Raw genomic sequence first — 13298 nt, 5'->3', positions numbered from 1 at the left:
AGAGAGGCCCTCTGGTAACTTACCTTTCACATATTTTGTGCAGGGGAAGTATAGAGGTCCACAGATGATGTGAGGAAATCCGTAGTGCTTTCCTACCTTTTTCCCTCCACTCCATTTTTCTTAACCATTTCCCTATTGTACGGAGTTTGAGTCATTATTACTATCACTCATTCTCCGAAAGCATCTGCAAAGCCTTTTTTTCTTTATCCTTTACATCTACAGCCCCACCATATTTTGGGTATTATTTTTATATTGTTCCTGGCATTCTTGCCCTTAACTTCCTTTTGAGGTTTTCTACCAATCTAGCCCCTTCATTTGTAGGCTCTTAAAGATCCTTTTTAAAATCTTCTGTAACTTTTCTCTCTCTCTACTTTTCACATTTAGAATTTTCTTTTCACACCCATTTATTGAAGATCTTTCTTTCTGTCCACTCTTCTGGTCCTCTGTGAAGTCTCTCCTTGGAATCACAGGCTTCTTGTGACAGGAGATCCCCATCTGGCTGCTACTTAAGCTCGAATGATTTTTGTCCTGTGTGTTTAATGTCTTCTCTAGCACACTTTCTACTTCATTCGTTGTTTTTTTTTTTTTTTAATTAATTTATTTAACAAATGCTTTGCTCTGTCCTGTAGTATGTCAGGGCCTGTTCTGGCGTCTAGGGTAGCTAGTATAGTACTTGTTTGTTTTTAAAGTGATTTTCATATATAAATTTTGTAGCAATCCCGTGAGGTAGTAGGCATTTTAAGTATCTCAGTTTTGTGTATGAGGAAATTTAAGCTCAGAGATTTAAATTTATCTGATGTGATGTAGTGAGTAGCAGCAGAGCAGTCAGTGTCATTTGAATCCAGATCCTTTAGTTTCCTCACTACTAACTCCTAAAAATTACCAGTGGGAAAAAATTACCTGTCTAGTCCCATTTGATATTCTATATTATAATTTGTTTATAATAATACTAGATAGATGGCATAATGGCAATGGAGAGCAAATTAGCGTGATTTACCTTTATCATCAGTTGACTAAATCTCCTGGAGTTTCTCTATATATTACTTTTGTGTTTTTTCTTTCTTTAGGCATTTGAGAACAATCTTTTTCGTGCTCCAATTTATCTTCATAAGATGCCAGAAACTGATTTCCTTATCATTCGGACGAGGCAAGGTTACTATATTCGAGAATTAGTGGATATCTTTGTGGTTGGCCAGCAGTGTCCCTTGTTTGAAGTTCCTGGGCCCAACTCCAAAAGGGCCAATACACATATTCGAGACTTTCTTCAGGTAAAAGGGTGTATGTATTTAGGGGCACGTCAGGACAGATCAAAACACATAGGGGCTTAGCAGGGGAAGGGGCCCTGGTGACTTTTATCCTTTACCTTGTCACATAAAAAATTTTTGGTTTATTGGGCAGGTTTTTATTTACCGTCTCTTCTGGAAGAGTGCAGATCGGCCACGGCGGATCCGGATGGAAGATATTAAAAAAGCCTTTCCTTCTCATTCAGAAAGCAGCATCCGGAAGAGGCTAAAGCTCTGTGCTGACTTCAAACGCACAGGTCATCAGTTATGACTAATTTATTTGTCTTCTCTGCCTCTTTCCAAGAAAGGAATGATGGCTTTCAGTTAAAGGATAAGCATACAGCTAATAAAATAGAAATAGAAATTGATGATAATCAAAAGGAGGGGAAAGCAAATCTTTCACTTATGGAAGCTCTGATTGCTTTTTGATTTTGCCTGCCAGGAAATGCAGTGAGATTGGTGGATGTCTTATGTGAGATGTAGGAAACCTAGCAGCAGGGGTTTTCTTGGCTAGTCATTCTAACTGTGGTTAGGCTTGGTACCTCCTAGGACATTGCCTGGTTCAGTCTTGGCTTGCTATCCCAGTTGCTGTCAATAAAAGGGCCTTTGGGGCCCTGGCTGGTTATAGCTCAGTCGATTGAGTGCGGGCCTGCGAACCAAAAGATCGTGGTTCAATTCCCAGTCAGGGCACATGCCTGGGTTATAGGCCAGTTCCCAGCAGGGGATGCATGAGAGGCAACCATACATTGATGTTTCACTCCCTCTCTCCCTCCCTTCCCCATCTCTCTAAAATAGATAAATAAAATCTTTAAAAAAATTTACCTTATAAAAAAAAAGGGCCCTTGGAATTAAGAACAGTCTCATTCTCTCTTTCTCTCTCTTTTCTAGGAATGGATTCAAATTGGTGGGTGCTGAAGTCCGATTTCCGTTTACCAACTGAAGAGGAGATCAGAGCTATGGTGTCTCCAGAGCAGTGCTGCGCTTATTATAGCATGATAGCTGCAGAGCAGCGACTGAAGGTGAGCATCTTCCTCTTGGGCACTGCCTATGCCTGTGAGTTATTTTCAGAGAGACAGGACAGAGCCTGTTCTCACTGATTTAGAAATGATGATTACTAGATTATTACCAGTTACTTGGAAATTCTAGCCATGTGAGGTATATCGGCTCTGGGGGAAACTACAGTGTAGCTAAATACCAGTGGCTTAATGAGGGACTTAGGAGAGATTATCTTGCCTTAAAAATGGTTGCTCATCCACTGGGTGGTGACTTTAAATTCTCTTTACAAGACAGGTATGTAAACAGGGAAAGTATTTCTTGGTTGTTTTCTACAGCTTCCCAGGTGGGCAGAAATGATGGTGATGCTGCACATGTGGTTTAAAGCAGAACAGTATCTTTATAAGGCCAGAATATGAAAGATCTAGCTAGGGCGAAATAGTACAATTCTGTCCCACTGAGTTAAATGAGCATTTCTATTTAGCTTCCTGTATCTTCTGATAACCTAAGGATGTAGAATGGTGATAGATACAGCAGAGATTTTACAAAGTCCATTCTGTGTGCAAAATGTGCTTTGATATTCTCCACTTGGTATTCAGTGAAACTTGTGCTTTGTGTTTTCTGATTGATTTATGGATGGATTTGTCTCCTGCCAGGATGCTGGCTATGGTGAGAAGTCCTTTTTTGCTCCAGAAGAAGAAAATGAGGAAGATTTCCAGATGAAGATTGATGATGAGGTAATGCTTTACACTAATTTTTGTTAGTATACCCCATTTGTCTTTTTAAAAAACATCTTTATTGCAATGTGAGTGACAGAATAAACAGCACATATTTAAAATGTACTATTTGGTATGTTTTGACGTATGTTTGTACCTGTGAAATCCTCATGACAAGATAATAAACGTATCTGTCACTCCCAAAAGTTTCTTAGTGCCCCTTTGAAATTGTTCTCTCTACCCTCTCTGTCTCCTGACAACTACTGATCTGCTTTCTGTCACTATAGGTTTTCATTTTCTAGAACTTTAGATAAAGGGAATTATATAGTATGCACTCTTTCTTCATTTTAATTGTGGTAAAATATACATAATATAAAATTTACCATCTTAATCTTTAAGTGTATGGTTCAGTAATGTTAGTACATTCACATCGTTGTACATCCAATCTCTAAAACTCTTCATCTTGTAAAACTGGCATTCTAGTATCCATTAAATGCTGTCTCCCCAGTCCTGCCTTCTCCAGCCCCTGGCAACCACCATTCTACTTTCTGTCTCAATGAATGTTCCTACTCTAGGTACTTCACCAGAGTGGAGTCATATCATATTTGTTTTTGTGTGACTAGTTTATTTCCTGTCGTGTTAGCATTCTTAAGATTTGTCCAGCCCTGGCTGGTGTAGCTCAGTGGATTGAGCGCGGGCCTGTGAACCAGACAATCACCGTTCGATTCCCAGTCAGGGCACATACCGGGGTTGCAGGCTGGTTCCCTGCAGGCCAGTTCCCAGCAGGGGGCGCATGAAAGGCAACCATACATTGATGTCTCTCTCCCTCTCTCCTTCCCTTCCCCTCTAAAGATAAATAAATAAAAATCTTTAAAAAAAAAGTCAGTAAATAATCTTTCTTTAAAAAAAAAAAAAAAGATTTGTCCAGATTGTAACGTGTCAGAACTTTCTTCCTTTTAAGGTTCAATAATATTCCATTGTTTGTTTATTTATCCATAGATGGAAGATGGGTGTTTTCATCTCCTGGCTGTTGTGAATAGTGCTGTTATGAACATGGGTGTACAGACATGTGTTTAAGACCTGCTTTCAGTTCTTTAGCATATATACCCCCAAGTGGGATTACTGGATCATGTGGTAGTTCTATTTTTAGTTTTTTTTGAGGAACATCAGTACTATTTTCCAAAGCAGCTGCACCGTTTTACATTCCTGTCAATAGCGCGTGAGAGTTTCAGTTATTTCATACTTTTGCCAGCACTTGTTATTTATTGGGTTTTTTAAATATTTTATTTAGAAAGAGGGGAAGGGAAGGAGAAAGAGAGGGAGAGAAACATCAGTGTGTGGTTGCCCCTCATGTCTCCCCAACTGGGGATCTGGCCTGAAACCCAGGCAAGTGCCCTGACTGGGAATCAAACTGGCAACCCTTTGGTTTGCAGGCCCGTGCTTAATCCACTAAGGTACATCATCCAGGGCTATTTATTGTTTTTTGATAGTAGCCACCCTAATGGGTCTGATGTAGTATCTCATTGTGGTTTTGATTTGCATTTCCCTAATGATTAGTGGTAATGAGCATCTTTCCATGCTCTCGTTGGCCATTTGTATGTCTTCTTGTAAGAAATGTCTATTCAGGTACTTACCCCTTTTTGGAATTGGGTTGTTTGTTTTCAGTTGTTGAGTTGTAGGAGTTCTCTATATGTTCTGGATATTAACCTCTTGTTAGCTGTTAAGCAAATACTTCCTTCCATTCGGTAGGTTGCCTTTTCACTCTTGTGTCCTTTGATGCAGAGATGTTTTTCATTCGGATGTAGCCCATTTTATCTAATTTTATTTTTGTTGTTTGTGCTTTTGGCTCCACATCCAAGAAATCATTGCCAAATCCAGTGTCGTGAAGCTTTCCCCCCATGTTTTCTTTTAAGAGTTTTATATGTTTAGATCTATGTTTAGATCTTCGATCCCTTTTGAGTTAATGTTTTTTTATCCTTTATAGGCTTTTTTTCTAAGATTTAATTTATTTATCTTTAGAGGGGAAGGAAAGGAGAGAAGGAGAGAAATGCCAATGTGTGGTTGCCTCTCATGCGTCCCCTGCTGGGACCTGACCTGTAACCCAGGCATGTGCCCTGACTGGGAATTGAACCGCCATCCTTTGGTTCGCAGGCCTTGAGCTACACCAGCCAGGACTGAGTTAATTTTTTTATATGTTGTAAGGTGAAGGTTCAATTTCATTATTTTGCATGTGGATATTCTATTTCCCCAGCACCATTTGTTTAAAGTATATATTCTTTCTGTCTGTCTTCTTTAAATTTGTAATTATATTGAAATTCGTGCAAGTTTGTGTATGGATGGTTTTATTGTTTTAGATCTTATGTTTAGATCCAGTTTGAGTTAATTTTTGTATAGGGTGCATGGTATAGATTAAGGTTCTTTTTTTGTATATGAATGAATGTCCAACTGTTCTAGAGCCATTTGTTTAAAAGTTGAATGATCTTTTAAAGGAAAAATTTGATTATACCGCTATTTTGGTCCAAAGACACCCCTTGGGTCCTTATTTCTTTGAGAAAGAAGTCCTTAACACGATTTACAAGGATCTGCAGGATTTAGGTCTTGTATATAAGCCTAACCTCCTCTCATCTCCTGTCATTGCCCATCTTGTGCTCTAAGCTACAAACATACTAACACTCAGTCGGCTCCCTAAATTTCTTTCTGTTGCCTTTCAGGATTTTGTAACTGTTGATCTGTCTGCTTAGAATGTTTTCTTTCCTCTTCTACCATCTGACCTTCCTCTACAAGTTACATTCTCTTAGCTTTCCCTGACTCTCACCCTCACCCTTCATTCACATTGGATTATCATTCTTGTCTTTATGTATGTATAGTACTTGGTTCTCTCCTGTCATGGCACGCTGATCATGCAGTGTTGAATTTGGTGGGTTGGTTGTGTCTTCCTCACTAATATGAGGTCCATGAAAAAGTAGTGCTGCCATGTGGTAGATACTCAGTTAGTCACTCAATAAGTGAGTGAATAATTGTAAATGAGGTCAGACAGAGTAAGTAAAGAACCACTGGTATACCCTTTGAGGTTGGAGTGAAAAATGTTTGGATATCTAAGAATATTGAAAATTAGGGAGTCTGTTTGAATGGCCTTCAAGATTGAATTTTGAATCTAGAGAATTGGCTGCTTTCTAAGCTAATTGTGTGTACTCTTGACTGACCTTGTCTTAATTCCCTGATTATTTCATGGGGTTGGTAAACACTATTTAGGGGCCCCGGAGAGGACAGGTCTTTGTTACCACATCATTGGCAGAGGTAGAATCAGCTTTGGTTTAGTGCTGCTGGAGTTGCGTTCAGTGCTTCGTAAAGCATGTTTATCATCTAATTATGAGACTACCCAGGTCATTCTAAAGCCATTTGAGCAGTTGGACAATCAGATGCAGTCATCAATCTACCTCACCTCTTTGCACATCCAGAGGTTGCAGACAACACTGTCTGAAAACTCCCAGTTAAGCCCAGGCTATATGGGAGATGAGGGCATCTCTATTCCACATATTGCTCCTCACACTGTCTGAGAACTTGACCTTTATTTAATAACATGATTTAAGTACCATGGGAAAGAAGAACAGCGAGCTGAGTACTGGGTAGCTTTATGTAACTGTTGAACTTTGTGGACAGTTTAAGAAAGCATCAAATTGTATGTTATTGTAATTATTCCAGTTGTCTAAGTATGGCTAGACATACAGCAAAGTTTCCCCTAACCTTTAGGATCTTTTTTTATACCTCAGGTTCGCACCGCTCCTTGGAATACCACAAGGGCCTTCATTGCTGCCATGAAGGGCAAGTGTCTCTTGGAAGTGACTGGGGTGGCAGATCCCACAGGGTGTGGTGAAGGATTTTCCTATGTGAAGATTCCGAACAAACCAACACAGCAGAAGGTGAGATTGTCTGAGTTTCTAGAAGGTGAAAATGAAAGGAGGAGGGAACAGTTTAAATAGTGTAGGTGAATGGGACAGAGGATCTGGAAAGCAGTTAAGGTGACAGGATGAATTTAGAGTAGACATCTATTATAACAAGTTATACTTACTGGGATTCTTACCTGTTTTGTTTTGTTTTGTTTTGGGAGTAGGATGATAAGGAGCCTCAGCCAGTCAAGAAGACAGTGACAGGAACAGATGCAGACCTTCGTCGCCTCTCTCTGAAAAATGCCAAGCAACTTCTACGTAAATTTGGTGTACCTGAGGAAGAGGTGGGTGTGGAAGAGGAAAACTTAAAGGCTCCTAGGGGCTTTGTGTAAAGAGGGAACAGCTAGGGGGCAGATGTAAGAAACTGTCTGAAGAATTTCATGGTGTAAATTGTAGCACACTGGATCTCGAATACTTTTTCAGGAGTTACCTTTCCCAGAGTTTTCCGTCGAACCTGCTTTGGGTGAATTTTTTTTGTCTCCTTCTCTGTGTGTTTTGGTTTCTTCTTTGAGATTCCTGGATGATTTGTGTACGTGCGTGTATGTGTGTCTCTCTCTCTTGTAGATTAAAAAGTTGTCCCGCTGGGAAGTGATCGATGTGGTACGCACAATGTCAACAGAACAGGCCCGCTCTGGGGAAGGGCCCATGAGTAAATTTGCCCGTGGATCAAGATTCTCTGTGGCTGAGCATCAGGAACGTTACAAAGAGGAGTGTCAGCGCATCTTCGACCTACAGAACAAGTATGTTCTTTCAGTGTTGCAGAAAGTCCAAGCTGGAAGGAGGGGTGGGGCCCCAGACACTATTTTATAATGAATAGGAGGTCACCCAATAATGTGATTTAGGTAGTCAGGTATCTAGATTTCAGGGTGGTATCTGTTCATAATACTGCTAGAGAACCTACTCCCTTCAAAGCAACTTGGCAGAGATTTTGAATGGCAAGAGGTGCTAGGTTTGTACTTTGGTTCCATGGTGACTGTTGTGGTCTACTTGGACCTGGAAAGCACCACAGTGGTGCTAAGGGACAGGTGTGTTTTTTCTGAAGGCTTACTGGGGAGAGAATGGTGATGCCTTATTAAAAATGAGCAATGTGCCAGTTTGTTTCTCAGGATTTTTCCAGGGATTCCGAATATGAAGCGCTGTACTACTTCATATTTCAAACTTGCCTTGTTAACTAAATGTCTAGGAAAGCTTTGTAAAGCTTTTCTGTTAGGGTCCCATGTCTTGGTGGATTTTGAGTATTCCTTTTTAAAGTTGATTTTTCAGTTTCCTACTCTCGCCTAAAACTGTATTTGTTCAGCTTTTTCATATTTTCCCTTGTCTTAGTTTAACATTTTTTTCTTTTTAGGGTTTTATCATCAACTGAAGTCTTGTCAACAGACACAGATAGCAGCTCAGCTGAAGACAGTGACTTTGAAGAAATGGGGAAGAACATTGAGAATATGTTGCAGAATAAGAAAACCAGCTCTCAGCTGTCACGCGAACGGGAGGAGCAGGAGCGGAAGGAACTACAGCGGATGCTACTGGGTGAGGCTAGTGGCTTCATAGACAGACAGGCAAAAAAAAGGAGGATTTAAAAAGTATAAACTTCACACTAATAACTGAGGAGAAGATCCATCACTTTCAGAAGATTCTCAAAGGAGTCTTAGACCGTAAAAAAGGGGTTTAAAACAATTAAAAACTGTAGAATTTGGGGGTGGGGGTGATGAAATTCTGGATTGGTTTGGGATATGGATATTGGGAATGAAAAGAGGACAAAAACCAAGGTGACCTTAGTTCTTGGTTTGCTAGAAAGATGGTGACACCATTGATTAAAGGAAAGAAGCCGTATTAAGATGGGCAGGTGCAATGTGTGGAATTTGAGGTTCCATTAACTCTTCCCAGTATGTATGTCAAACATGCAATTGAAAACATCGATGTAGATGCTGAGAGGATAAAGTCCGAAGATGGTTTAAGTGACTATTCTCACTCATAGAGTCTTCCCTTTGTTTCCTTCTCTCTGTAAAAACTTTGTGTAATTTTATTATTCTGATTACTTTGTAAAGATGTGATAAAGCTTTTTTACCGGCGTGGTCCTGGACCAGCAGCGTCTACATCACATGAGAGCTTGTTATAAACGCAGGATCTCAGGCTTCCCAAATCTACTGAATTAGAATCTGTAGTTTAATGAGATCCCAAGTGATTCTTATTCATTCATATTAAAGTTTGAGAAGCATACGCTGGCCTTAAGACTCAATTTGTTTCTGCGGTACTATTTTTCCCTCCGGGTGCTTGGGTGTTTTTCTTTAACGTGCTCATCATCCACTTCCTGCTCGGTCTGTGCTTGCGCTGTTGCTCCGAGGAGTCAATACAGCTACTGCTCTTCTGTCCCCTATAACAAACACACAGTTCTTTGAGATCCTTCCAGAACTTTATACTTACAAAAATGGGAACATTGGCAGTGGTAAAATGAAGTCAGGAAAGGACAAATCAGTATATTTGGGGGGGGGGTGGGGACTCATACTTTCTGTTAGAACCGTAGCTTTGTGGCATGTTGAACTTCAAGGTTTTCACTCAACCCCAAGAAAATGGCCATTTGGGTACTAGGGGGAAGAATGTGTGGAAATCTTTTCCTGCCTTGCAGCAGCAGGCTCAGCAGCAGCAGGAAACAATCACAGAGATGATGACACAGCTTCTGTGACTAGCCTTAACTCTTCTGCCACTGGCCGTTGTCTCAAGATTTATCGTACTTTTCGAGATGAAGAGGGGAAAGAGTATGTTCGCTGTGAGACAGTCCGAAAGCCATCTGTCATAGATGCCTATGTGCGCATACGGACCACAAAAGATGAAGAGTTCATGTGAGTCTGACTCACCGCCCTCCACTGTGATAACAACGATAATGGCAGGGTGTAGGAGTGAGAGCGGTGCTTTAATTTTAGTGGCAGGATCCTGCATAGTTGTCCTGGGGGGTCTGTTCATTGAGAACCATCTTGCCTTTTAGAGCTTTGGGTTTGAATAGAGCCAAATCAGAGGGAGAATTCCAACTTTGCCACAAAATAAAGGCACGTTTGTAGTTCTACCTGGGTCCTTTGCATTTTGGTTAGTTGGTTGGCTGGCAAAAATCTTAGGGATTACTCTCATTCTGAGAGAGGTGCCCCTCTACAGATGGAAGGCTGAGGTAGGGGGGAGATGGGAGTGCCAGGCAGCGCCTTTTATTTTACTTTATTTTATTAATGAATTACTTTAGCATGGCGATATTTAGCTATTAGGACAGTTTTCTTGGTTTAGCTTTGCTTATGGTCCTATGATTTCTATCTCCCGCCCCCACTGTTCTGCAGTCGAAAATTTGCCCTTTTTGATGAACAGCATCGAGAAGAGATGCGAAAGGAACGGCGGAGGATTCAAGAGCAGCTGAGGCGGCTTAAGCGGAACCAGGAAAAGGAAAAGCTTAAGGGTCCTCCTGAGAAAAAGCCCAAAAAACTGAAGGAACGTCCTGACCTAAAAGTAAGTACAGTGTGGTGTGATTCTAACTACCAAAGCAAAGGAAGAAGACATACCTTTTCCTTTAGGTTTTGGGATTCTTCCTTGCTGGGAATGAGGGCAGTGTCATCGAAAGCTAGTCTGAATTGACGTAGCTCCTTGAGCATTTTCAGTACTAGTATGACTGGTACCAACACCACCACACCTAACCTGGTGTGCCATTGGGTGTCATTTCGTATTTCGTCCATTGGAAATATTTTCTAGGAGTTGAGATAGGTTTGGTGGATTTTTTTAACCTGTATGTATGTACATATGTGCATATACACACATCTTGTTTTTAAATTGTATTTATCGAAGCAACAGAAGTATATAAAATACATGTTGCTTTGCGTAACTCAGGTAGGATTCCAGGTATTACTATGCAGTGTAATTGTAATGTACACCATAAAATGAGACAACTGGGGTACAGTGGACAGAGCCATGGACTTGCACACAGAAGACCTGGGTTCAGGTCTGGTTGCCACTTAATAGCTCTGTGCCCTTAACCTCTCCAAACCTGTTTCTCTTCTATAAAACGATACCTGCCTTACTGGGTCGTTACAATATAATACATGGGAGGCACTTCATAAACTATGAAATTCTCAACAAACTTAAACTGCTGTTAACATGAGGTCATTAAAATACTTTAATGTTCCTTTCTTGTATCATAAATATGATAAAGTATTTACCTCATTTTACAGATGAAAATGGAGTCAGTTGCAAAACTAGGATGGGGACTTGGTATTTATTATTTAGTCTTTTCTTTCAGGCTAGAAATATGTCCATACTGTCTGTCTGCCCTTTTGAATGCAGCCTTGGACCTCCAATAGCCTTTCTTTAAATTTACTATTTTCATAGTTTACAACTTAAATTGGGAGTGGAAATCCTCTCCCTTTTTTTTTCTTACTGGATTTTAAAAGAAATGTTTGTTCTCGCCTTGACTGGTGTGGCGCAGTGGATTGAGCACCGGTCTGCAAACCAAAGGGTTGCCGGTTTGATTCCCAGTCAGGGCACATACCTGGGTTGTGGGCCAGGTCCCTGGTTGGGGACAGCTGAGAGGCAACCACACATTGATGTTTCTCTCCCTCTCTTTCTCCCACCCTTCCCCTCTGTCTAAAAATAAATAAAGTCTTTAAAAAGGGTTCTGTACATTTTTTTAATGTGTCTTTTCCATTACATGTACTTTTGTCCAGTGCCTTCTGGTTGAAGGGTGTTTAACAGTTCTTTTTGAACAAAAGTTTTGAGCTTGCCTTTGTTTCTCTCCTACCTTGTATGTGCTGTATGTTGCCATGTATAATGCTTACTTTTTTGCCTAAATTTTTGAGGGAAAAATAAGGATGCACAGTTATACATGGGTAGTACCTGAAATACCCTGTTAATGTGTTTTATAATTATTTGTTACATAAAACTGCCTGTATCATAATACGTTCAAAAATAAATGCTAAAATTCCATTCTAATACAAAAAACAGTATCTAAATATAAGTAAACAAAAATTGAATTAAACAAATTAAAACGAGTTTTTTTCCTGAAAGTTTGGGCCGGAAACATGGGTATGCATTATATACGGCAAATGCGGTATTTCTTTTTTAGCAGACTTTTAACTTTTTAAAAAAGATTTTATTTATTTACTTTTTGAGAGAGAGGAAGAGAGGGAGAGAAACGTCAATGTGTGAGAGATACACAGATTGGCTGCCTCTCCCATGTCCCCAACTGGGGAATCTGGCCCGCAACCCGGGCATGTGCCCTGACTGGGAAATCGAACCTGCGACCTTTTGGTTTGCAGGTTGATGCTCAATTCACTGAGCCACACTAAGCAGGGCTCACTTCATTTCTCTACGTAAAAAAATTTCATTGAAGGTTCTTTTCTGGAAATACAGGCTGAACGACTTATGTAGTCTATATTTCCTCTGACATTGATACTTTTCCTCCTGCAGCTGAAATGTGGGGCTTGTGGTGCCATTGGGCACATGAGGACAAACAAATTCTGCCCGCTCTATTATCAAACGAATGCACCACCTTCCAACCCTGTTGCCATGACAGAGGAGCAGGAGGAGGAGTTGGAAAAGACAGTCATTCATAATGATAATGAAGAACTCATCAAGGTTGAAGGGACCAAGATTGTCTTGGGGAAACAGCTAATCGAGAGGTAAGGGATAGCAAGCAGGCAGGAAGTGCCTTGAAAGAGATCTGTTGGCTGTTGGTGATAGTGATGGGTGGCAGGGGTGGATGTTATGTATTCTCTGATGTGGAACTGAGTGCGGGCTTAGGAACTTTCATGGAGTTTCCTCCACATTGTTGCCAGTAATGAAGATTACAATCTTTTGTTGTGAGGCACTTACTAAGTTTTACCATTTACCCTCAGTTTTCTTATTTATGAAATAAAACCCCAAGGGTTTATTGATAAATAAAACCCCTTCACAGGGTAGTTATGAAAACAGAAATAAGAGAGACTGTATCAAGCACAGTGCCTGGCAATATAGTAGATGCTCTTTCTGTTCTACTTCTAGGCACTCAGAATTATTTGTAAGGTCCCTAATCTCAGAATGTTATAACTATGGACTATCCAAGAAGATTGAGACATAAACTATACTTACACATACCTGTCTCTTACCCTCAGATAATTTAACAGAGAAGTGGAGAAGTTTTTAAATTTAAATTTTTCTTGTAACTTTTAATTTGAAAACTGGAAACCTACAGAAAAACTGAAGAGGATAATACAGCATACTATTCCTCTAAATTACCAGCTGTTAGCATTTGTTCATCTTTATATATTTAAACGATTTTTACTGAACTGTTTAGAAATAAGTTGCGGGCATCATGACATTGGACTTACAGATTCTTTAGTGTAAGGATATATAACAAT

The 13298-nt window shown here is 40.1% G+C and overlaps 1 protein-coding gene across 1 annotated transcript in view; it reads left to right on the top strand.

Moving 5' to 3' along the window:
- TAF1 (TATA-box binding protein associated factor 1) overlaps positions 1-13298 on the top strand; it is a 71654-nt gene that overhangs the window by 13808 nt on the left and 44548 nt on the right. The window contains 11 exon segments of the mRNA XM_037126704.2: positions 1068-1268; positions 1399-1540; positions 2172-2302; positions 2933-3013; positions 6763-6912; positions 7104-7223; positions 7504-7679; positions 8285-8463; positions 9560-9773; positions 10254-10419; positions 12370-12581. Of these exon segments, the coding sequence (XP_036982599.1) occupies positions 1068-1268; positions 1399-1540; positions 2172-2302; positions 2933-3013; positions 6763-6912; positions 7104-7223; positions 7504-7679; positions 8285-8463; positions 9560-9773; positions 10254-10419; positions 12370-12581 (1772 nt within the window).

The sequence above is a fragment of the Artibeus jamaicensis genome, unplaced genomic scaffold (assembly GCF_021234435.1).
Source record: "Artibeus jamaicensis isolate MK-2021 breed Jamaican fruit bat unplaced genomic scaffold, CSHL_Jam_final scaffold_2375, whole genome shotgun sequence".
Classification (NCBI taxonomy): domain Eukaryota; kingdom Metazoa; phylum Chordata; class Mammalia; order Chiroptera; family Phyllostomidae; genus Artibeus; species Artibeus jamaicensis.
Note: the sequence above shows the minus strand (reverse complement) of the source record. Positions and strands in the feature narration are given on the sequence as shown.